The sequence below is a fragment of the Alternaria ventricosa genome (genome assembly GCF_023758065.1).
Source record: "Alternaria ventricosa strain BMP 2768 chromosome Unknown scaffold_38, whole genome shotgun sequence".
NCBI classification, from domain to species: Eukaryota; Fungi; Ascomycota; class Dothideomycetes; order Pleosporales; family Pleosporaceae; genus Alternaria; species Alternaria ventricosa.
Window position 1 is genome coordinate 17,186 of NW_026055718.1, and position 24,624 is coordinate 41,809.

The following is a 24,624-nucleotide window of genomic DNA, read 5'->3' on the forward strand; positions in this document are numbered from 1 at the left end:
GCAGTGGGGGGGCAAGTTTCAAGGGTTCATGGCATTGGCAGAGGTAGAGGCAAGGGCGCCACCTGTGGCGTGGAGACGTGTGAGGGAATTTGGGCGGTAGAGGGACTCGTGGACGGCGGGGACAGGCGCCCGTGACATGTCGCTACACGTGCTGACGGTCCTCGAGGAGTGTGCATCCCAATCACTTCAGTAAGCTACACTTGCTGTTGAGTGTCTAGCAGAGGTGCAAGGTGAGCAGTCATTTCGGTGCTCTCTTTTGCCCGTAGCGCATGAAATTAGCGGTTCGAGGCTACCCTTCTGGGCGGTCGGTGCCAATCCTTAACAGTGGGACTAGCTGCTCCACTGCCCATGACCTCTCACCCGAACCGCCTCTCTACATCCCATTCATCGCCGACAGCCTCATCCAGCATACCATAGCCCAGCCTTAGCACCCGTACCCGTAGAGCGACACACGAGACGACAGCAGTGTTGCGCGGCCCCACTGCGACGCCAGAGAGCGCTCTTGCCTGCCAGCCAGCGGCAGCGAAGCCATCCTGGTCCCCCTAACAACAGCAAACACGCCTCATCTCCGCCCATCACCATCCCTTTCCACCGGCCTCTGCTTTGGTTATTCCCCCCAACAGCCGTGATAGCCCCGTCTCGTCCGAGTCCGGCTGAGGTCCGTCGTCACCGCGTTGTCGGGTTCCTTCCGCCCTCGAGCACACGTTTGCTGCGAAGCGCCGTCTGAGCACCACCTGGGCAACTCTGAGCACACCACCACACGGGCCCCTCTATTGCGTCCGAGCCTGAAGCATCAACAAACAACTGGCTGCTTCTGCTCTCACCCCAAGCTCCGCTGTTTGCTCCCTCCCAGCCTGCAGCCAAACCCACCTGCTTGCTGCCCACCACATGCGACACTAGTCCTGCACCTCTCCACCACCCAGCTCCCGCCCATCCACCCAGCCACGGCACCACACAGCTCCAAACATGCGCGAAGTCAACTTCAGCATCCCCAACGCCAACAAGGCGTCGGTCGGCATCACCACCGCCCTCTATGACCGCCGCGCTCTCGACTGCACATCGACCCTCCCGCTCATCAACTCGCTCAACCACCTCGCCTACCTCACAACCTCCTCGGCCCGCATACGGGACATTCTCACCGTCGATGGCGGCATCGAACGCCTGATATGCATCCTCAAGGAGGGCCGGAGCAAGGACATGATGGACATGTGGAAGTGGAACCTTGCTTTCCAATGCATCTTCAACATTGGCGTACGCGGCTCCGAGAACGTCAGGACGCGTGTGGTTGAGGCCGACATGGTGCCCGTCATCGCCTCCATTCTCGACAACTACATCAAGGTCGTCGATAAGATGCGGGCACGCGCTGAGGTTGAGTTCAACAAATCTGCACGTCTTGGTGCATCGAGCCGACACCACTCCTCGCGGACCGGCGAGGTTGCGTCGAGCTCCTCACACCGAGCTGATCGATCACGGCGCATCATCCCTCCTCCCATTGAGATTCCACAGCCGACAGACGCACCCTTGGCTGACGCGACGCCCATTCCCGCCTTCTCCCTGAGCTCCCCTCCCGAGCGGACGACATTTGCACGCGGCCGACCTCCTCATCACCATCACCATCGCAGCCACGAAAGCCGAGCACAGCTGTTTGGCGCTCCCGGCAACAACACCCGCAACCTCGGCCAGCCATTGGTCACGGCGTTACCCTCCATGGAGGCAACACCTGATGCGTTTGCGCTACGGCCGGTGCGAGATGCGGATCGCCTTCCTTCCATGCTCCCCGCCCTGCAAGGGGAGATCACTTCCCAACCAGAGTCACCGACAACACCGAGCGCCCCACAGGCACGCCAGACGAGCCCAAGAGCGGGGCTAGCCCGGACGCGCCGCCGACCATCCATCCGACACCAGCTGTCTGTATCTGGCGAGTCGGACCTCGAAGCACAACAAGATGACATGTCTGCAGAGGCTGCAACAGCGGCGGGTCCGTCTGTGAATGAGCCAATCGTCGGCATTCAGAACAATGAGATCAATATGGCCGACATCGTCGACAACGCAGAGATGCTGGATGCTGGCAACACACCAGTCCCCATCGCTGCTCCGTCGGAAGGCACAGACGAGAATAACGAGACCTTCAATATTACTCACCGTCCAGCGCTCGATGGCAGTCTAATCAACCCCACCAACACCCCGCCGAACAACCCCATCACCGGGTTCTCCCCGATGCCACCGACCATCAACGTCGTGAACACCAACCCACCGCCTCCCTGGCTACCAAGATACCAGCAAGAACGCAATGCGTCAGCTAGCGTGCTCGCAGCCATGCCTCGGGACGAAGACGTGCTCATGTCTCTACAACTACTCGCATACGTGTCGAAATACTGCAACCTCCGGTCCTACTTCCAGAACTCCCATCTGGTGCCTAAACTCAAGATCGGCACCGAGCTACTTGACGGAGAAGCCTCGACACCCAAGGCAGAGGAAGAAGAGGAGGAGCTGGAGGAATACGAACTTCCAGACGATTTTAACATCTTCCCTCTGGTTGAGCAGTTCACCGTACGACATCACTCGTCCGACATGCAGTACTGGGCCAGCGTCGTTATGCGCAACCTATGCCGGAAAGACGACTCTCGAGGCGGCATCCGACAGTGCGCATACTACAAGTGCGGCAAGTGGGAAGAATACACCCGCCAGTTCGCCAAGTGCCGTCGGTGCCGGCGGACCAAGTACTGTAGCAAAGAATGCCAGAAGAGCGCCTGGGTTTTCCACCGCCACTGGTGCGTTGCTGCATCGTAGGACACGCGAAGCAGTCCTTCTTCTCTAATCCTCTTTTACCAATCATCGCCAGCTTGGTTCTTCATCATCTGGCTGCATATTGCATGGCGCTGGGCACACTGCTTTTTCTATGTCTTTTCTTATAATCTTTCAAAGGTGCAATACTTAATGAGCGACACGACTACCGGATACCACAAAGCAAGTTCCTACTACTACTCAGAATGGCTTCTTCTTTGGCAGCGGAGGAAGGAGGAAATCTAAGGGGGTTGAAGACTTGTGAGAGTGAGAATGAGAGAGAGAGTTGGGCCTGCAAAGGCGAAACCGAGACAGTGAGGGAACGAAACTATACCATATCATTTGGAGCGAAGCATTATTAGCATATTGGTCGTAAAAAGCCAGGGTTCTGGAGTAGTGAGTAGTGCGTTTTTGGTGCAATTGAATGGCAAATGCATCTTGGATAGTTTGCATCTGTTCTTCGAAGCGTATGCTCTTGTGAGCGAAGTTACCTGCATCTATAATCGAGATAGAACTAATACATCATGAACTTCACACAACTATTTTGACTGCTATCGTTGCGTCAACTAAACGTGATTGGTGGGACATCAGCTGCACACTTAAGCCATATGTGATACGTTGCGTTCGCGCCAGCCCGGAATGCAACCTCGGGACCCAGAGCAGCGGGGTTAGATCTTCCTTTTTCGCTGATCGATGAACTGCAAACTGTGGAAGAAGCAGACATGCTCTGGGAAGCGCGCATATGCAGGCTCCCGGGTGGGTGGGGGACGATCTGAGGTGGACGCCTTTCTCTCGATTGGATTAGTTCTAGAATAGAATAACGTGTGGACTACAGAAGAAGCATATGTGCTCTCTACGGTAGCGCTCATATGCAAGCCCCAAGCCCACTCAAGAGGGGAGACGGCACTACTGCGATGGGGGCGGAGCTGGAGTTGGTGGAGTTAGCCCCAGCTACGTCAGTCCTAAAATAGCCTGGGGAGCTGCATGGATGGGCATCATGTGGTGGGCTGAAGGAACAGGGCTGCCCAGATGGACCGGGGACCTTGGTACTGCCCGCGTTGCTCGCGCGTTTTCGAATGAACGACAGGGAAGGGTACTGTTTGCGCCCTGCTTGCACCTATGTTTGCGCACCGCAATGTGATTGCTGTAATTCGCATTCGTATCGATTATAATATCGCCGGCGCCGCGTAAAGCCCAAGACGCAAAGGCCCCCAGCGCGGGCATCGACGTCGTAATACCCGCGTGGACAAGCCGCTAGACCGGACTCTGCGGGAAAGGCTGGGGATTTCCTTCGATTGCAACACCCTTCTGTAGGACAGCAGCGTACACGACAATAGGGAATGACTGGAAATCATGTCGCAGCCTGGAGATGCTTCCGATGCATCGAGTGCTGGGATTGGAGGTAGCGGAGGAGTAAGAAGGCGTCATTCCGCATCCCACGACGAGGATGGCCTGGCACCCACGACACAGAGCGCAAACCCTCCGTATGCGATCGAGACACCCAGAGACGGCGACGATGCGCCACGATCGAGGACTTCGGCGGTGGAAAATACGGCACGCCCGTCGATTGCGCGCCTGACAACTGAAGAGTCGCCGCGCGTTCGCTTCTCGACGGATATCGAGCGCAATGGCAGGGACGAAATTGCACACATTGGGAAGAGTTCTGGCGGCAAGCAAAGACCTGGAACGCCAGACTTGTCCATAAACACGCGCGAGGTCTCTCCAGAAGATCACGCTGAGGCTTCATCTTCACGTTCACAACTACCACCACGGAATGGCGCCTCTCGATCGCCGCTCTCGCCCACTTCTCGCAACCGTGGATACTCGCTGCGCAGTGCGCTTTTCCGGAGAAACGTCCACGACACGGCGCAATCACCGGATACACAAATTGAACTGGAGGAGGGCGTTGGAAGGTCACAACCTACGATGGGACAGGCAGAAGGCTCCAGTGGACATGCGCCGTCGCGCAAGTCTGGGGATGCCGTCATCACTGTCACGCCAGAGCATTTGGACTACGCCTCGTCAGCCTCGGATATCTCAAAGTCGAAGTTGGGGGAAGGGCCAATCGCACTTCCCTGGTTGGAGAGCAAGGGTCCAAGCCGGCGATCACAAATAGTCAAACAGACGAAGGATCTCGCAGAGCAAGCCCGCAAATTCGTTTTCCGCATCAAAGATGTCCCACCCAGCAAAGACGGCCGACACATCAACCTCGATCCCACGCGCAAAGAACCCCTCACGGACGAACGTACCGAGCAACCCTACACCAGCAACTGGATACGCTCCACGCGCTACTCAGCATGGAACTTTATCCCCCGCCAACTCGTCGCGCAATTCTCCAAACTTGCCAACTTTTACTTTCTTGTTATTTCCATTTTGCAAATGATACCCGGGCTTAGTACGACGGGCCAGTTTACGACGATAGTGCCGCTGCTGTTTTTTGTTACTCTTTCCATCGCGAAGGAAGGATACGATGATTTGAGGAGATGGAGATTGGACAAGGCGGAGAACATGAGAGAGGCGAAGGTGTTGCGTTCCAGTCCTGGTTCTGAGTCGCTGCAGTGGGAGACGATCAAGTGGCAGGATATCAATGTTGGTGATATCATCAAACTTGAGAGGAACGACGCTGCGCCTGCGGATATGGCGCTTCTTCATACGAACGGGGAGAATAATGTGGCGTTTGTTGAGACGATGGCGCTGGATGGGGAGACGAATCTCAAAAGCAAACAAACGCCTGCTTCCATCTCCAAGACCATCATCGATCAGGAGGATGTCTTGAAGACGAAAGCCGAGTTTGTTGTCGAGGATCCGAACCGGGACCTGTACAGCTTCGAAGGTCGTGTGATGGTCGACGAGAAGCAAGCGCCACTGACTCTCAGCGAAATCATCTTCCGAGGCAGTATCCTGCGGAACACACCCGATGCGATCGGCATGGTCATCTACTCCGGAGAGGAATGTCGTATCCGGATGAACTCGAACAAGAATCCCCGCATCAAAGCACCAGCTCTGCAAGGCCTCGTTAACCGCATCGTTATTCTCATCGTGGTCTTCGTCATAGCTTTGTCCATCTTTAACGCCGTGGCCTACAAGATTTGGCAAAAAAACGAGGACGACATGTGGTACCTCCGCGGTTCTTCCGTCGCCTTCTTCCCCAGTTTCACATCCTTCATCATCATGTTCAACACCATGATTCCACTGTCACTATACGTCAGTTTGGAGATTGTCAAACTGGCGCAGATGTTCTTTCTGCACACCGACATCGACATGTACGACCCCATCTCCGATACGCCGTGTGAGCCGAGGACATCAACAATCAACGAGGAACTTGGTCAGATCAGCTACATCTTCTCGGATAAGACGGGTACGCTAACGGATAACTCGATGAAGTTCCGGAAGCTAAGTGTAGCGGGTGTGAGCTGGTTGCATGATGCTGATCTGAAGGAAGAGAAGAAGAAGAAACTGATTCACAAGACGAGGAAGAAGGGGAAGCAGCCTGCGAAGAGTAGGAAGAGTGTGAGATCTGCCAAGGATGTAGCGAATGACGAGCCCACGACGCCGGCGATTGAGACGATTGAGCAGCTGGAGAGTCCTGGGGAAGGGGGACCGTCGAATTGGCAGTCGAGCGCGAAGCCAGGCAAGACATCTCGGGAATTGCGCACACAGGATATGCTCCGGTATATCCAAAGGAAACCCCACACACCGTTTTCGAAGAAAGCGCGCATGTTCCTTCTCTCGCTAGCGCTGTGTCACACTTGCTTGCCTGAGATTCAAGAAGACGGCAAGACACACTTCATGGCTTCATCCCCAGATGAGCTTGCATTAGTCCAGGCAGCGCAAGATATGGGTTTCTTGCTCATCAACCGCGACGTTCACACTATTACCCTCAAGATCATGCCATCTGGATCCGACGGCGAGGCTGTCTCCGAGATCTATGAGATCCTGGATGTCATCGAATTCTCCAGCAAGCGAAAGCGCATGTCGATCATCTTGCGATTTCCAGATGGCAGGATATGCATCATCTGCAAAGGTGCCGACTCCATTGTCATGCAACGTTTGAAGCTGGCTACGCTGGCGAACAAGAAGATGGTCGAGATTGAGCGACGTGCCAACATCCGAAAGAGCATGGAGGCTCAACATGCGATTGCGCGGATGAGCGAACACGCTGAGCGACGGAGTAGTGTGGCCGGTCGTATGAGCAGTGTTGGCGGCCGGAAAAGCATGACTATCGGTCAGGCCGCGAGGGCTAGTCTCAATCTAGGTCGTCCGTCTTTCGCTCCTAGTGTGGGCGGACGAGGCTCCATGTCCGCAAGAGACGAAGTAGATCAATGGCTCCGCGAGCGTGAGAACGACCGCATGGACATGTCGTCTCTCGACGAAGACTCGCCAATGCAGACACCCATGATAACACCCCGCCAGTCTGGTCTCGATCGCTTCAGCATGGCCTTTTCCTCAGCCCGAAGCTCAATGCAACTGGAAGACATGGAAGCTATGGTCGACGAAGGTGTAGCTGGCGACGACACCCTAGTCATCGAACGCTGTCTCCAACATATCAACGAATTCGCTACAGAAGGCCTCCGAACCCTCCTCTATGGCTACCGTTTCCTGCACGAATCCGAATACCAATCCTGGAAAGCGGCCTACCTCTCCGCCACCACCAGTCTAGTCGATCGCACCCGTCTCATCGAAGAAGCCGGCGACCTAATCGAGCAAGACCTCGACCTCTGCGCCGCCACCGCCATCGAAGACAAACTACAAGCCGGCGTACCAGAAGCCATCGACAAGCTGCGCCGCGCCCAGATCAAAATGTGGATGCTAACAGGCGATAAGCGCGAAACCGCCATCAACATCGGCTACTCGTGCCGTCTAATCAAAGAATTCAGTACGGTAACTGTGCTCGACCACGAAACCGGTCTTGTCGAACAAACCATCACCTCCGCCATCCAGGCCATTACCAGCGGCACAGTCGCCCACTCCGTCGTCGTGGTAGACGGCCAGACACTGTCTCGTATCACCTCCTCCCCAAGCCTAGACACCCTCTTCCACTCCCTCGCCATCCTCGCTTCCTCCGTAATCTGCTGCCGCGCTTCGCCGTCTCAAAAAGCGCAACTCGTAAAATCCATCCGCAAGCGCGTGAAAAAGAGTATCACACTCGCCATCGGCGACGGCGCAAACGACATCGCCATGATCCAAGAAGCACACGTCGGCATCGGTATCACAGGAAAAGAAGGCTTACAGGCGGCAAGAACGAGTGATTACAGTATCGCGCAATTCAGGTTCCTCACTAAATTGCTGCTGGTGCATGGACGTTGGAATTACATACGCACGTGCAAATACACCGTCGGCACGTTCTGGAAAGAACTTCTCTTTTACCTCACGCAAGCGCTTTTCCAGCGTTCCGTGGGTTATACCGGGACGAGTCTGTACGAGAGCTGGAGTCTGAGCATGTTCAACACGCTATTCACCTCTCTACCCGTCATCTTCATGGGAGTCTTCGAGAAGGATCTCAGTGCAAGTACGCTGCTTGCTGTTCCTGAGCTGTATACTATTGGTCAGGTAAACGGCGGGTTCAACTTTAAGGTGTATCTGTGGTGGATGTTCATGGCGAGTGGAGAGGCGATGCTGGTGTATTTTTGCATGTTGGGGTTGTATGGGGATGCGCTTTGGACGGAGGATAATAGTATCTTTGCTATGGGGAGTATTACGTATACGGCGGCGGTTTGGCTTATTGCGTTGAAGATGCAGTATGTATATCCCCTTCCCTTGTTTGCCCTTTCCCCCCTCACACATGGAAATGGCTCACTGACGTTCGCCACAGATTCATAGAAACACACACCAAAACTCTAACAAACGCCCTCGCCCTCATCCTCTCCATCGGCGGCTGGTTCCTCTGGAACATCATCCTCTCCTCCGTCTACAACCCGTCCAACAAAATCTACTACGTCCGCGACACCTTTCTCCGCGGCTTCGGCTCGAGTTGGAGTTGGTGGTTGTGTCTCGTGCTCATCCTCTTGGCGGTTGTGGTCTTCGAGCTTGCGGTGAAGAGCGGTGCGAGCGCGTGGTGGACGAGCGATACGCATGTTTTCCAGGCGTTGGAACGCGATCCGGGGGTTAAGAGGAGGTTTGAGGAGGCTAGTGCGGGGGAACTGCAGATGGGCTGGGATAGGAAGGGTAGTCGGGGTAGTAAAGATGGGGGTGTGGGCTTCGGGGCTGGCGTCGTTAGGGTGGGTGGGCAGGAAGAGAGTGAGAAGGAGAAAGAGGAGCGCAGGAGGGAGGGCGAGATTAAGGACTTGATTAGGAATCGGGTTGAGGTTGTGGGGCAGGAGGGCGTGCAGGATGGTGGCGATGTTAATAGGATTCTTAGTCGCGGGTTTGGGGATGTGAAGAGGTAGGGGTGAGGTGGGGGTAGGAATGTATTCTCTTGAACGACTTTATGGGTTTATGTGCACATTTTGACGTCGTTGTTAGTGTTATTGCGCAAATATGCAGATCGACTAGTGTTTTTCAGGGTCTCATGAGCGAGATCTAGGTGCATATCATTTGGCCAGAGATATCGCTACTACGGTGGCGATTTGTCTGAGTTGGAATTCACGCTGTTGTTGGCCCCTAGTCTCATTGCATGCGATACTACGCGTGACCTGCCTACGACTCTAACAATGCTAACAGATGCGTTATAACTCATCTTGATCCTGCAGTGTTGCGTGTCATCTGAGATAGCAGCGCATGATTGGTTCGCACCGTTCACTTACTATCTCTTGTTGTACAGGGTCGCCAAGCATGTGTAGGTAAGATGTCGTCATACTCAGCCTCGTCGTCAATTCCTGCCTGTTCTGTGGCTGCGTAAGCTGACACGTGTTATCTTCAGCTCTGGGCGCTGGAAATCTCTTCTCCTCTTCTTTCCACTTTCACCCAATTCTGAGCCATTGTTTTGTTCTCCACCTCGCAACGAGTACCTGCCATTTGCGGTACACGAAGGACGACTGGATACAACACGGGATCCAGACGATGACGGAACGGACCGATGAGGAGGAGCCGACGCGGACGGATTCTCAGGATGACTCCATTCCTGAAGGCTCGGTGCCCCTCCATCGGCTTTGTGATCGGTGCCGTCAGATGTTCGATACGTGGGATAAAACCTGCCAATGGTTTGGGAGAACAGAGGGACTTGAACGGTCTCGCGGATATGAGAGATATGAGTTGTGCACCCTGACGGACATGATGAAGTCTCGACAGTCTTGTCATTTGTGCGAGATGTTGTACTCGCAGATCAAACATCACGATCGTATACCGTTACACGAGCCTATAGTGTGCCAAATTGGTCTTCCATCCCTATGGATCTCGCCTGGAAAACATTCCACACTGAAGATGTCCTTATTGTCAAACGATAATGTTCTGAGCTCTGATTGTCTGGTAATACATCACTCTGTCGGTGGTAAGTACACCCTGATTACAACTTTCTCAAACTGCCTATATGACCCATGGTAGGACTCGGAAATCCAAACGACAAGTACAGGTTCGAATTTCCATTCATGACAAAGCATATCCCACGTCAACCGACCGACAACTTAGCCCAAATGCAGAGATGGCTATGCAATTGTCGTGCAAAGCATTACATATGCAACAATTGGTATCCAAGGCTGAACTCGAAAGGATACCGACCCACACGGATCCTTGAACTTAACGAAAACGGTGCCAGACTTCGATGCGATCCACAAAACATAGGCAATTTCGAATACTTAGCGCTCAGTCACATGTGGGGCGAAGATCACTCGACACGACTCCTGTTGACGACTTCAACACTGCAGGAGTTTCAAGAGGCCGTGCCCATGCACAGGCTGTCAAGTATCTTCAACGAGGCCATTCGAATCACGCGTGGTCTAGGGTTTTCGTACCTCTGGTTGGATTCACTTTGCATCATACAGGACTCTACAATTGACTGGACCAACGAAGCGAGTATGATGTCTGCAGTCTACAATAACGCTGTTTGTACGATCGCGTTTCTGTTCCCTCCCGATATGGGTTTCTGTCAGTTCAGAGACGACCCACGAGCATCAACACCCTGTGTGGTCCGCGGCGTCCCTTGGGATTGGGGTGGGCTCTACATAGTTCCCAAGGAGGAAAGGAAATCAAATTTTCTAACCAGCGACTGGCCCTTGTCATCAAGGGCTTGGGTTTTACAAGAACAGTTGTTGAGTCCTCGTACAATACTCTATGGCCACCGTACCATCATGTGGGAATGTGGGACAGAGTACCACGACGAGCTGGCATTCTGTGAAGTTGACAGCAGCCGCGTGACTTGGAAGAACAATTTGTATATGAGGCGCTGCCAACCGAATCAGACGACACAATCTACAAGTATAGATGCAAGGCTTGAAAGAAAAGTGGAAATACTACTACTACTATTGCTGCGTCTATTCCAGCCCTTTCTGATCTCAATATTTGAGTATGCAGGCTATCCTTTTTCCACGAAGTGGAAGAACGCGGAAATACACGGAGCCTTCCCCGATTGGGCAAGGCTGATAAGAGAGTACAGAAGAAGAAACCTCTCTCATGCAAGCGATCGACTCATGGCTATCGTCGGGATAGCACGAGCCTTCCAGTCCGATCACGGATTCACGTATCTCGCGGGAACGTGGAAGGAACACTTACCACGATCATTGCTGTGGTATATTGAGACCGCGAGGGTGCGGAAAATGGCTGAGCCTTTCTTGATTCGGGAGCCACCATCAAAATCCGTACCCACATGGTCATGGTTCGCCGGACCAATCTATATGTATTACGATGTTGTTATACCTGGAGGAGGTAGTAGAAGTTGGGACCCGCAACTATATGTGGCAAAATTCCTGCACTTCAGATGGCCAAAGGAGCCGGTCAACCACGCTCCTCCAACGGCTTACTATGATTTCGAAGGCTTACGAATTACGCTCGAATGCGCAACACATATGACCACGATCCTTTCTCAAGAGCCAAATGGCAAGAACGATTGTCCTCGACTTCGCTGTGACAGTCTAGAACAAGAGTTAGCTTGTTGTCTTGGGTTCGGAAGAGAAAGTCTGGCAGCCTCTTATCACTGCGACGACCTCGAAACATTGTATCAACCCCCGGCGAAAGTACGCATAGCTCTCATTGCCGAAGAGGTGGATCTCAACTACCGTCACGATTTACAAGGACTGGCATTGGAACCCGGGGTTGAAAGCGACACATGGAAGCGCATAGGCTACTGGAAAGCGTGGGTTGACCTGGGCGATGACACATGCGAAGCGGAGTCCATCTTTCTACGTCTCGAAGGAGTGAAGATTGAGACGCTTACTTTGGTTTAAACAACTTTTACGCTCTGTATCTAGAGTGAGGGGATATTAAGGTAGCGATGCGCTGATAAACGATTCAAACGAGATTCCCCGTCGTCCATGCGTGAAGTCCGCTGTGAGTTTCAGTTTGGGTTCGAAAAGACGCAGTGTTGGCAGTGGATGGAATGGAACGTATATACTCAAGTAGCTCGTTATCGGAGGAACTACAAAGTTGGGAAGCTCGTTCATTCAAAATTGCGCCGTACAAATCTACGGTGGAACCCCAAAACGTACTCTGGACATATGAATCCTGTTGCATGTGGATATATTCTCACAAGATAGTGCAATTTTAGCTCTAGAGTGCGTCTTTGATCATGGGTACAGCCAAGAGAAGCGAGCTCATGCGTGCATGTGGCACAGTTGCATGGGTGCTCACGCGGGGTTGCCTGATGCGATGCACCACCTCGCGATCCATCTTTACACCACACAAAACAGCCCTCGACCTCCCTCGTCGCGCCTAATACAACCCATTCTGGCGCAATGTCAACGTTTTCAGATTCCCATATTGACGACTCAGAGTTGATGGGCGGCTACGCGGATGATCGGACGCGAACGGACGCAAAAGATTCGGTCATACTGCACCAACTTTGCGATCGCTGTAAAAGCTTTGTCGACGGCTGGGATTTCTTGGAATGGGTCAAGGACGGTATCGACGACATACACGACGTCCGAGATGAATATCCCAATCCGGCCCACTTTTCCACCGTTGCGCAATTGTTGCAGTCGAGGGATGCTTGCCACTTGTGTGCAATGGTGCTCTCTATACTAGATTACCATAAATTAGATCACAACGGACCTGTAGAATTTATGATATGCAAAGATAGGACAAGAAAACCGCCCGGCCACTTGCCTCTGATCCTGGGTCTAGGTGGTACCAAATATGTTCAGTATCGATGGGCGTCAATGTACCTGAAATGTTTCGATGGTAAGCAGGTGTTTCCAAACTTTTAGCGAAGCCATTTGACAATTTAGGATCGAGTAACCATGAGTTCGACGCGCCAGAACAAAAGCAGAGCGTACCGAGCCAGCCCATTGCCAATTTGGATCAGATCAATACGTGGCTCAATGCTTGTATCCGAACGCACGGGAGCTGTTCTAGCTGCGCCTCGAGCTTGTCAGCGTCATCCCAGCGGCCGACCCGACTACTAGAACTCATATCCGACGGCGTGAGATTACGATGCGATACCGGTACCATTACAGACCTACAATACCTTACACTCAGCCATGTCTGGGGAGATGCGCCCCATCGTCTTCGCCTTACACTATCAAGGCTTGACGAATTCCAAGTCGCAATACCATGGTCGGAACTACCGGCCATATTCGTCGAAGCCTTGAGAATCGTTCGACAGACTGGCTTCCGCTACCTGTGGGTGGATGTACTGTGTATTATCCAAGACTCACCATCGGATTGGGAAGTTGAATCCGCCTCAATGACTTCAGTCTATAGCAATGCGATCTGCAGCATAGCATTCTTGTTCCCGCCCGGAAGAGATCTCATCAAAACACGGGAAGACCCGAGGACTATGAGCCCCTGCGTCATTCGCAAAGCGACTAAGACCAGCGAAGGGATTTATATAATCGCTTCTGCGGGACGGTATGTGTCTGGTCCCGCAGCTCCCACAGAGCCCGAGATATTCACATCTAGATTCAATTACCACGAATGGCCTATATCTCAGCGAGCATGGACGTTCCAGGAGCATCTTTTAAGCCCACGCACAGTATTTGTTGGACACCAAACCCTCATGTGGGAGTGCGTGGAGGAGTTCTGTGATGAGCTGGCGGGCTCATGGCTTCCAAAAACTGAAACCCGGCTTTACAACCGTAGTGATGGCTACGAAAGCCGGAAGATAACGCAGAAATCGCATCTGCTAGCAGGTCATGTTGCTCACAGACGTAATACTCCAAACTCGTTTGCAGACTACGAACACGTCCTAGAGTATTTCCGAAACTGGAAAGACCTGGTTTGGGAATACAGAGCGAGAGATCTTACCGTCCCTAGCGATAGGCCCGTTGCCTTTGCTGGTGTCGCCAGAGCTTTCCAGGCTGAAGCAAGAATTACGTATCTTGCTGGTATCTGGGCGGAATCTTTTCCCGATGGTTTACTGTGGTATATACGTGCTGAGCCTTCGTGGGATAAAGATGGGAAGAGATTGCCAATATCCAAATCAATACGTGAGCATGGATCAAAAACGGTGCCTTCTTGGTCGTGGCTCTCGAGCCATCTTTACGTGGATCACCCGCTCAGGTACTTCTGTCGTTACGAATGCTGGCCTCCGGAAAGTGATGGCGGCGGATGCCAATTCAGCGACTTACTGTTCTTAGCGAAGCTCTCTTACTTCCAGTGGTCGGGCTGGCCTGTTAATACGATGCCTCCAGCAGCATACCACGACTTCTCTGGACTGCAGATCACCCTACAATTACCTACGTTCGAAGAAACCCGAATAGAAAGCGACGATCCTTACGACGCTGTTTGTGTTTGCTTCAAGGAGAAGCTTGCATCTTTCTACGTCAGGCCCCCTGAATGTGCAAAACACACCTGGACTACCTTACAGTGTGATGATATCGAATATCACACCCAGCCCCCAGAGAGAGTTCTACTGGCTCTTCTAGTTGAGACTCGGGTTCCTTACTATCCGCAAAGCATTTTAGCAGGCTTAGCGCTGAATCCCGGTGAAGAAGAAGGTACATGGAAACGTATTGGATATTGGAGCGCTCAAATAGATCTACCGGTAGACGAGGTGCTCGATACTAAGCAGACTGGTCCAGGGTACAAGCATACGTCAAGACAGTGGCAGCGAAGCGATCCATCGGTTTTCTTGCGCCTCGAAGGAGTCAAGATGGAAAGACTTACTTTGGTCTGAACATCTCGTAGCGTCTTGATAGAGATCTGTGTATCTAGCAGCCGTCGCACGACAGGCAATGCAATGCACTGTAAACACGATAAGTAGAAATCTGAGTCTTGTACGCATACAGGCCATGGATTCAGGAAGCTCAGCATGGTGTATAGCGGATCCGAAGATAAAAGAGATGTGGCGTTTCCGCAGGAGAAAGAGAAATAAGTCAGCCTGGCAAGATCCAAGCCTGGTCGCGGCCTGGATCAACACAAAAACATGCAAAGCAGGCAACTGAAACATGATGTAGGCTCTAGACCTGTTCAGGCTTTTTTTGTAGAAGGTGGAAAGAAGGTTTAAGTCTCAAAAATATATACAACTAGAACGAGCAAAGTGCTCAGAAGCCTCACATAAAGACACACCTGCCCGACCAGCGTCTATCCATGTGCCATCAACCTGCTTAGTCGTCCTGCGCAAACTCCCTGGCATCCTTCCTGCCCTTCTTCCAAGCAGTACTCTCACTAGCACCCTTAACCTTCTTCGCCAACTTAGCATTAAAGTTCGTAACAACGCCCTTCGCAACCGGCTTCCCAAGATTATCGCTCATCGGCCTAACGACATCACATCTAAGCGCCTGCGCAGGGCTCATACGCTCCATCTTCGTGTTGTTAGTCTGGATGAAGAGCCTCTCACGCGACTTGGGACCAGTATACGGCTTCCACTCGACAGCGCGCTCGGCACGGTCGGTGTTGGGGTCGAGGTTGCGGATGAAGCTCGTCCAGTAGCTGCGGACTTGGTGGATGATGGGTGCGTTGGTGGTGAAGTAGCTGGCTGGCTCGCTGTTGTCGGTGCGGTTTACGCCCCAGAAGGCGTAGGCGTTGACGGTGTGCCAGGCGCCGTAGCCGGCTGCCTCATCGGCAGGGTCTTGTACGGCGTACTTGTAGTTCCACGTGGGTACGTCGTCGGCTGCGATCGCGTTTTGGATGTTGCGTGTGGGGCAGTGGGTGCCAATGTCGCCGATGGCATCAGCGGCATGGCGCCAGTAGAGACCTTTGCCGGGGAAAGTGGGCTTCTTGGGCTTCATGTAGAGATCATCGAGGATGGAGATGGAAGAGTTGCTGAGACTTGGGTCCTGGTTGGCTACCCATTTGACGGCATCAGCTGTGGTGTTGAGATCCTCTGGTGCGTTGTACTTGGTGCCTTCTTGGGCGCAGGTTCCCATGATGGTCGGAACCTTGGCGTACTTGCCCTGTTCGAAGAGGTTGACAAGTGAGTCTGTGTAAAGGTCGCCGTCGATGTTGGGGTTGAACCAGCAGTTGGAAGTCCGGATAGCCGACTCGTTCAACGCGCGCAGGCAAGATAGGCCGTTTGTCGCATTTGCACAACCCTTGTCTTCGAGAAGACATTGGTATTGCTCCTCGCCCAGTTCCGGAGTGCGCATCGTGACCCAGCCGCCTGACTCCATGATGCCTCCAGCGAACAACTCCTTGCCGGTGTTGGCCGCTAGCATGAGCGCAACAGAAGATCCGCCAGCACTGACTCCATCAAGAACAACATGGTCAGGGTCGCCGCCGAATTGTTCGATATGTTCCTTGACCCACTCAAGGAGCTTGATCTGGTCGCGAAGTCCAGCATTGACGTCGCCACCTCCAGCCTTGACCGCTTCACTGCTGAGGAAACCGTAGAGGCCAACGCGGTAGCTGAACTGAACGAAGACGACCTGACCGTCCGACACGATCTCCGTAGGATCCCAGTTCGCGCTAGACTGCGACGAGAAGCCTCCTCCCTGGAAGAAGACTACCACTGGCAGCTTCGAGTCGACTTTGGCTTCAGAAGGCGCATAGACGCTCAGGTAAAGACAGTCTTCCGCGACGTGGAAACGATCGGTGGCTCCAGATATGGTCCAATCATCAGGGCGGTTGGGTGGGCATGTTGCGCCGTGTCTAGTCGCGTTGATGAGTCCAGATACGATAGGGTCCTGCGGGGCTGCGAAGCGTCGTTCGCCGGTAGGAGGCGCCGCATACTGGATGCCTTTCCAGGCAGAGACTCCGAGCTGTGAGTCAACGACGGCTCCCTGGTACTTCGCGTAGCCAACATCGACGAGGGTGTTGACAGCCTGCGCAATTGAAGAGAAGCCCGCTCCAGCAGCGAGCAATTGGTGGAAATGCCTCATCTTTAAGATGAGAAATGGAAGAATAAATGAACGTGGACGAGCAATGCTCTGGTAAAGAATGGATACGCGCGCGAATGCACGAAAGCTGAACTGTGTGGGCGAAGTAACGACTGACTACTGTGTCTACTACGGCCTCTCTGTGGTGAGCCTATAAATCCACCTCTCCGGATCTTCATGGATGCGCTCGAAACATATCAAGCCCGTTATCGCCGGGATGTCATATATGTGTTGCGTTCGGACCGCACTGAGAATGAACGTGGAAATTGTGCGTTCATGTTGCTGTGCTGTTCGGAGTCGGGCCGTTGGGTGATGCGGCGATTGAGCTGTTTCACGGCGGCATGGCAGGGTATCGATGTATGAGCTGACCCAGCCTCAAGGAGAAAGAGGCCATTATTCCAGGGGTTTTCTTGGGGGCCGATCGGGTTCGTCCGCAAATCACGGGCTCTAGTCCGCTGGAAGATGATTTGAGATGGATTGTTGATGAGTAAACGCGAAGGAGCGAACGCGCGGGGACGCTAACAACAGCGCACTGGCCGTCGTTATGTAAGCACAAGAAGAAATTGAGAGGATCGCCAAGCCGTACCTAGAGTTGAGTCTACGGAACATCTACATCGTGATTCCGTCCACAATGTAGCGCTGACAGCATGATACATGCGATCGTAGAGCCCAACATTGAGTCTACACGACTTTCACCGCCACGGTCCTGTCGGCGTGTCATAGACCCCAGCCTGCCCGAATTTCTGGAACAGCTCGGCATCGCGGAAACGCCACCATCCACCATGTGGCTTTGTGTATCGACACCAGAACGGGAAACCCTCAGCAAGACAATGCTCTCGATACACCTGTTGTGTATAACCGACGTAACATCCGTAACTGTAACCAAGTGGTCTCCAGTCCCTGTTCCGTGCATCGGCTCGACCTTCACGATGTGTCGCAGGCGTGTCGAGCCAAATCTTTGACTTCTTCGCGAATGCACGACGTCGGTTCCGGTCGCGACAAGGAGCGGGTTTAATTTTGACATACGGGACCATGTCGTTGTAGAAGTGTTTGTCCACGCAGGCAAACAACTTGCGGATACTGGCGTCGTAATTTCGCGGTAGGAATGGGCGTTCGATCTTGATCCATTCGGCTAAACTTCTCACCTCATCAAACTCCCACGTCGTCCACATCGAAAACAAGCTTCTGATCTTCCGTTTGAAGCCTTTCCCTTTTCCATAGAGTTTCCGGATTACAGCGTAGAGTTGCAACCGGAAAAACGCACGAAGTACACGATGATGCTCGACATTAGACAGGGTCTCGGTACCATAGTCAGAGTCATCGTATGAGGCCCACCGAGCTACTGCATTGCCTAGTGCTAGGTAAACGAACTGATCTGTAAGGCTGTCCGCGTCGATTAAGAGTGCTTGGTACTCGGCGAGCATGCCGACAGCATGACCGGGGCTGTCCACTGATATACGTAGGGTTTCATCATGTAGATTGCTGTTCAAGAACTCAGCCAGCTGCTCGCTTGAGCGTGGGCGGTTTGTATGCGTCGAAAGTAAGGCCGTAGTTGTTAGGATATGCTGAAGCTGGCTAGCGAGATGGCGGTGCTGTTTGATCGCTTTGAACTGCGCAGCAAAGTTGCAGCGGACCAAATCGCTCATCTCTGGATGCTCGAGGAGTGTGTAGTAGGCTTCGAAGTGCTTGTCCCTAATGAGGAGCTCTAGTATGCAGCAGCGTAGCTCTATCGGCAACTCGAGCATCCGCTGCAAGCCGTAGTCAGTCGGGTCGGCAGAACCAGGCGGCGCAGTCGCGTCTGCATTTTCGTGTTGCAGCATGGCATCAGATTCTAAAGCGATACTTTTGTGTGGCTCCATCGTAGTCGTCGAGTTTCGCAGACGTTAGTGAGGATCTGCGATAGATGGTGATACGGGCTTGTGCAGAAAGAATGATATTTATGAGTGCGCGGTTGCCCGTACTGGTAGCGAGCAGCGAACCATTGACAGGCACGACTACCAACCAAGGTAACTTTACTTACTAGGGCACTGTCCTCTCCCGTGTACAGTTCTCCTAATCACATTCTCCATCCACCTGTCATAACACTACACCAGCGTAACAAGCACACCCTTCCACTTCCCCGACAGCACACTAACCTTCGCCCACCTCCTAGCCACCTCCCCAATATTACCCCCATCAACACCAACACCCACAACATTAATTCTCAACTTCCACACACCCACTCTCTTCCACGTCCCCTCCTTATTCTCAGGCACTAACATCAACCCCGCCAACCGCCGCTGCACCGTATTCTTCCCCGCAGTCCTAACAACCTGACACTCCGTCATCAGCGCGTACACCGCGTTACGAGGTGGCGACGCCCGCCCGGCGGGGTCATCAGGGTAATACTCCAGAATTGGTTCCCAAGTAAACCCACGGTTGGAAGAAAGCGGCGAATGTTCTTGCAACCGCTTCATCTGCGCTGCTAAATCAGCGGGCCAATCCGCTTTTATAGGCAGAACCAACGTCGCGAGCGTGATTTGCAAGCCGGAGAAATCGAAGGGGCTAGATTCAGATATGCGATCTTGTGCGTGTTCAGCGAACCTGAAGCCCTTGGTTTCGGCGAAGAACATGTCGGTCCAGCGGACGAGATGAGGTTCGGAATCGCTTTTAGATCGGACGACTAGTTCGTCGTCGCTGAATAGGTGGCGGAGTTGGTAGTATTTCCATATTGGCACGGAGAACCACGACCAACTTGGGAGTGGTGATGTGCTTTGCACCACTCGTTCCTCAACCTCCGTCGTCCACACTGAATCTTTCAGCTCGCCGTTTGGTAAGCCGTTCTCGAGGCGGACAAGCCATTTCGCTTTCTTGTCGACGTACCATAGCATGGTTATTGGTAGTATTTCTTTCCACAGGCCGGCTAGGTAGGTGATTTGGCCTAGGTTGGAGAACGCACGCGCTACGCCTGCGAAAGCTACGATGCGGTCTTTGGAGAAAGATAGTCTGCGGCTGCGGTACTCGTTGATGACATTTTGGTAGGAGAGCGCGAAGGAGAGGATAACTGGCGAGGAAAGGCTGTTTGTCTTTGCGAGTGTGTTGATCTCTTTGATGGTGTTGGGGAAGTACCGAAACTTCCCTCGGTCTTTGCCGTGCAAAGATACTTGCAGCGTCGTCGTTGTAGGATCTGTCACCGGTGGTTCTGCAATCGGACCAAGTAATTCATCCCAAAACCCCTCCGAGCACTGCCACATGAGATTCTTATGCCCAAGTAGCAACGTCCGCGGCGCAAGAAGATACTCCTGGAACGTCCATGCGCGATTGAAGAGCGGCCAGTTGCGTTGAGCGAGCCAGTCTCTACTCGCCTCTTCCGTGTCGAGGGCGAGACGGAGTGAGGACTTCGTGTGCTCAATATATATCCCAGGTGTATGCGAAGATGAAGCCCGGAGGATACATGGATTCGAAGATCGTGGGTCTTCGCGACTGGATGGCGCAGAGGGCGAGTGAGGTGGGAAGAGGAAAGCGAGGTTGGCTGTTGCGTTGCCGTAGACAATGGCCATGCGGCGTGCTTCGTAGGTCCAGTCTTCATCCGAGTCTTGGATTATGGCTAGGCTGTCTATCCAGAGGTAGCGGTAGCCTAAGGCGAGGGTGACGCGGATCGCTTCCTTGTATACGTCTGATGCCTCCAATTGGGCTCGAGGGATCTCTTTCTGAAAGGCGTTGAGATTGGACTGACGGAGCTGGACTTGTTGGGTGTAATTCGTTCCCCACATGTAGCTCAACACTAGGTAATCGAATCTCTCGTTCTGCATGTTACAACGGAGGCGAATGGTGGTGGGTGTGATTTCGAGGACGCGCGTCGGCCGTTGGTGGGGGTTGGAGACGGTGCTACTGTGAAATTTGCGACATGCTGAGTGCTCTGGAAGACAGGTATTCAGCCACTGCTTAGCTCTGGGAATGTTGTCGCGAGCGAGTAGCGGTGCTTCTTTTGCGATAATGTGGCTGTTGAACGCTCCTGTAGTGGTATCTATCCGCCTCCGTCAGCAACAAGTTAAGAAAAGTGACATGCCAAAACTCACTATCAAAAGTCTGGAACTTGAACATAGCAAAGCCTCTACCCTCCTCTGCGCTCCTCATTTCGCCTTTAACAAGCCTCATTCGGAGTAATACTTCCGTCCCGCTCCTCTCTGTCTGTGGACACGCGTATACACCCTCATCACCAGCAGGGCGTATGCCGCGTGCAGCTCCATGCTGCAACTCCGCAAACATCATCTTGCAAAAATGACAAGACGGCGCTGACTGAGTGAGTTGAGTGACGGTGCACAAGCGCGAGAAGGGCCATGATGGGACGGGTTGACCACGAGGTCTCTGCAGCCAATTCAGAGCGCTGCACTCATTTGAGAATTTGCGGCATCGCTGGCAGAGGATGTGAAGTGGAACTGATGCTTTGCCAGTCAAAGACAGTGTAGAAGAAGGTCTAGATGAAGAGGTAGGTGGGGGCGCTTTCCCGCTTGCGGAATGATTGCGGAACGATGACATGAATGAAGGCATGATTGAATGCTTAAGGGACAAGAAATGAGATGCAACATGGCAAGCCCTTTTTTGCGCTGCTGCATACTTATAAGCAGTCCCTAAATGTTCAGCGGGTAATGATCACCACAGGAGCAAGCTTGGGAGGTTGAGCGCTTACTAGACGCCAACTCGTCGAATCGCCCATGTGGCACAGCAGCGCATCCATTATGGCGCGAGTAGATCGCGCGTGCATTCCCGAGCTGGAGAAGATCGCTGCATCCTTGTGAGCGTTTGATCAAGGACATATATGAATGTGAAGAGATCGGGAAGGAGCGAAAGACCGATCACAAGCGAGGAACTTGCCGAACACTGAAGATGGAAGGAACAGGGACAGGAAAGTACGACCTCGGCAGGCGAACATCAAGAATGCAGCACTGGAGAGAGACATAACAAATCGAGAGCACATCTCGAGGAACTGCTATCAAATTGGGTATCCGCCAACACACCCTCAACAGCAGGCGCAACACTATTCGTATCGTAGCAAGTACAAAGCCCTGCGGCAATATCCATCTAACCTAGAAACGCCAACCACGACTTTCGATATAGTCAAGCAGTAAAGACGCCTTTGCAAATATGCAAATATCCCAATGCCAAAATATAAACAGAACTGCGTCGCTAAATGAGGAAAGATGACAAGGAAATAGTGGTCGTTAATGCGGAGGCGACACGGTGTGCGGGACTAAGCACGCCCACGTTGTGGTGACGAAGGAAGCTAGTCGTGTAGGTCGCCCTGTCATCATGTGGGTGAGATGAGGAGGGGTAGGGCGACGTGCAGCGCTGTCGTGGTGAAACTGCCAGGGTCGGATGATAGGTGATCCGATGACATAATAGCGCCGATGAACCACCGGTGGGAAACGGCGGTGGGGAGAGTAGCGCAGTCGTGAGATGAGTATCACGGGTGTGAGATGGTAAGAGAGTTTCGTGCGGGTGGGTATGAGGCTGCTGCTCAGAGGATGCGTTTTCTAATGATTGTCAGTCATTTGATACATGTTGATTGTGCATGGAGGAAAGGACTCACTGTCTGAAGACGGTCTCCAGGGCGATAGCGCTGAGCTCTGAATCATCGGGCAGACACTCAACGAGCGGTATCAGGTCTGCGAACTTCTCGCCGCCTTTGTATGCCAGCACGGCGGGAACACCGGTATCCTCGATCTCAGCATCGTCGTTGTACATCTTGACGAAGCGGACGGTGTCGTTACGCTTTGCTACCTCGTGCATGACCTTCTCGAACATTTGTGATACCTCGGCGTATGGCTATGGTGCTGTTAGTAGGAGTTGGACAATGGATGGAGTGATGTGTATACATACATCACTGTTGTAGATGAAGACGACAACGACAGTACTCGACGCCGTCTTGTCAACAGCATCGAGGTACCCCACACCATCCACCAACGGCATACTGCCATATATCCTCCGGCTAGGGCTGTTGGTCCTCGACCGTATCCTCTCACCAACATTCTGCAGTTCCTTCAACCTCGCCTCACGCCATTGGCGCATGAAGCCCTCGTCGACCTCGTCATCACTGCTCGATGTCTTCTCGTCGTGATAGGCATTGACGTTGTACTGTGCGGGTGCGGCGTTCTTCTTCCATGTGAATCGGCGTGCTTGCTTCTTGGCCTGCTCAAACGCCTGGGCGTCAGCAATGACACCCTTGGGCCCCGTGTTGGCCTCTGAGCGCAGGTTGGGCATGTAGTAATTCGCCCTCATATCGGCTGGGATGTCGAGCTCGTCGTCGGTATCGATCTTCTCGAGGTAGTCGTCGGCGGCACCAGGGGATTCCGGGTCGGAGAGGTCGGAGTCGTTGTGTCGGTCTTCTGGGTGGCGGTCTTCGCGGTCCTTGTCTCGGATCAGTTCGTTGAATTCGTCTTGAGCGGCTGTAGTCATGACGGAAGAAAAAGAAGAGCGGGACCCGAATGACGGGCGCCGGACTGATATATGTGTGGAGAAGGGGGACGGTCAGCGTCAGCTGTTTGCAGAGTCCGTGTACAGGTCCCGGTGTCTGGTGACGCGTTGGTCTGTGGTGGGCAGAAGGAAAGGGAGTCGTTGCAAGGTTGGGGTCGGTCGTCTGGGATGGTGCTCCGCTAGATGACAGGCCTTGGCGCGCGTGCTTGCAGGGCTATTTTCGAGTACGCGCTGGGGTTTCAGCGATGCAATTGGACGCGCACGGGAGAATTCCCTCGAGGATTCCAACGTGCGTACGTGGATAACGTGGTCGAGGCGGTACGGTGTGTAGGGGTGTGCTTGGTAGGTGCTGTTTTAGGGCTGATGCTGACCGGCCGATTTCACGATGCATTAGACGTCCGCACGGGGCCGCATCGCATTCCATTGGCGACGCGCAAAGGCATGTCGGCCTTATGAAACAGGATGCTCGAGTGCGAAACACGCTCACCCGCCTGTACACCGCCCAATCGAGGACCCGCGGGTGGCGCGCAATGGCTTGGGGCGCCGCGTGAAAGCCTGACGACTGCTGAAACACCATGCCGAACTATCTTGCTACACGCCTCCTCGACACGTCTGTCGCAGCATCAACCTGCCCTATCCTCGCTGCTGTTTTGAGGCTACACGTCACAATGATCTTTCGACTCTGCTAACCCTCTCATGCGCTCTGGATGTTTCAATCTCCTCGAGGCAGCAACTGTCATGCAGCACCAGAGTTCCATGGCACCGCCGACCAAAAGGGGCCGAGGACCTCTCTTTCGGTCTTGTTTGATATTCTCGTCCCGGCCACATCCCGGATGCGAGTCCCCCGGTGCACATGCAATGGAATCCTTCTGTGCTCGCTTCTAGAAGCATTAATGCCATCCATCGCGTTCCTATTCTCCGATCGACTCCTGCATCGGCTGAGGCGCTTCCTTTTGTCGATTTCAGGGTCCAGTTGCCATGCAGCCTAAGATTGCGGGCATTAGCTGAGGCACGTTAATGCCAAAAGACGATGGTTCGATACATT

At 53.3% G+C, this 24,624-nt stretch overlaps 6 protein-coding genes across 6 annotated transcripts; 2 read left to right on the forward strand and 4 right to left on the reverse strand.

Annotated features, from left to right (window-relative positions):
- Nucleotides 1-966: 966 nt before the first annotated feature.
- On the forward strand, nt 967-2,790 carry J4E93_010905 (uncharacterized protein; the record flags this gene model as incomplete). Its single annotated transcript, XM_049348781.1, has 1 exon — nt 967-2,790. One exon carries the CDS (start codon nt 967-969, stop codon nt 2,788-2,790), a length of 1,824 nt encoding a protein of 607 aa, XP_049194014.1.
- Nucleotides 2,791-4,137: 1,347 nt separating this feature from the next.
- Nucleotides 4,138-9,170, forward strand: J4E93_010906 (uncharacterized protein; the record flags this gene model as incomplete). Its single annotated transcript, XM_049348782.1, has 2 exons — nt 4,138-8,318; nt 8,597-9,170. The coding sequence occupies 2 exons, from the start codon at nt 4,138-4,140 to the stop codon at nt 9,168-9,170; spliced, it is 4,755 nt and encodes a 1,584-aa protein (XP_049194015.1).
- A 6,246-nt stretch (nt 9,171-15,416) lies between these two features.
- J4E93_010907 (uncharacterized protein) lies at nt 15,417-17,129 on the reverse strand (the record flags this gene model as incomplete). Its single annotated transcript, XM_049348783.1, has 1 exon — nt 15,417-17,129. The coding sequence occupies one exon, from the start codon at nt 17,127-17,129 to the stop codon at nt 15,417-15,419; it is 1,713 nt and encodes a 570-aa protein (XP_049194016.1).
- A 689-nt stretch (nt 17,130-17,818) lies between these two features.
- J4E93_010908 (uncharacterized protein) lies at nt 17,819-18,550 on the reverse strand (the record flags this gene model as incomplete). The annotated part of the gene is made up of 1 exon (XM_049348784.1): nt 17,819-18,550. One exon carries the CDS (start codon nt 18,548-18,550, stop codon nt 17,819-17,821), a length of 732 nt encoding a protein of 243 aa, XP_049194017.1.
- A 660-nt stretch (nt 18,551-19,210) lies between these two features.
- Nucleotides 19,211-21,209, reverse strand: J4E93_010909 (uncharacterized protein; the record flags this gene model as incomplete). The annotated part of the gene is made up of 2 exons (XM_049348785.1): nt 19,211-20,996; nt 21,202-21,209. The coding sequence occupies 2 exons, from the start codon at nt 21,207-21,209 to the stop codon at nt 19,211-19,213; spliced, it is 1,794 nt and encodes a 597-aa protein (XP_049194018.1).
- A 1,482-nt stretch (nt 21,210-22,691) lies between these two features.
- On the reverse strand, nt 22,692-23,561 carry J4E93_010910 (uncharacterized protein; the record flags this gene model as incomplete). The annotated part of the gene is made up of 2 exons (XM_049348786.1): nt 22,692-22,931; nt 22,986-23,561. The coding sequence occupies 2 exons, from the start codon at nt 23,559-23,561 to the stop codon at nt 22,692-22,694; spliced, it is 816 nt and encodes a 271-aa protein (XP_049194019.1).
- Nucleotides 23,562-24,624: the final 1,063 nt, after the last annotated feature.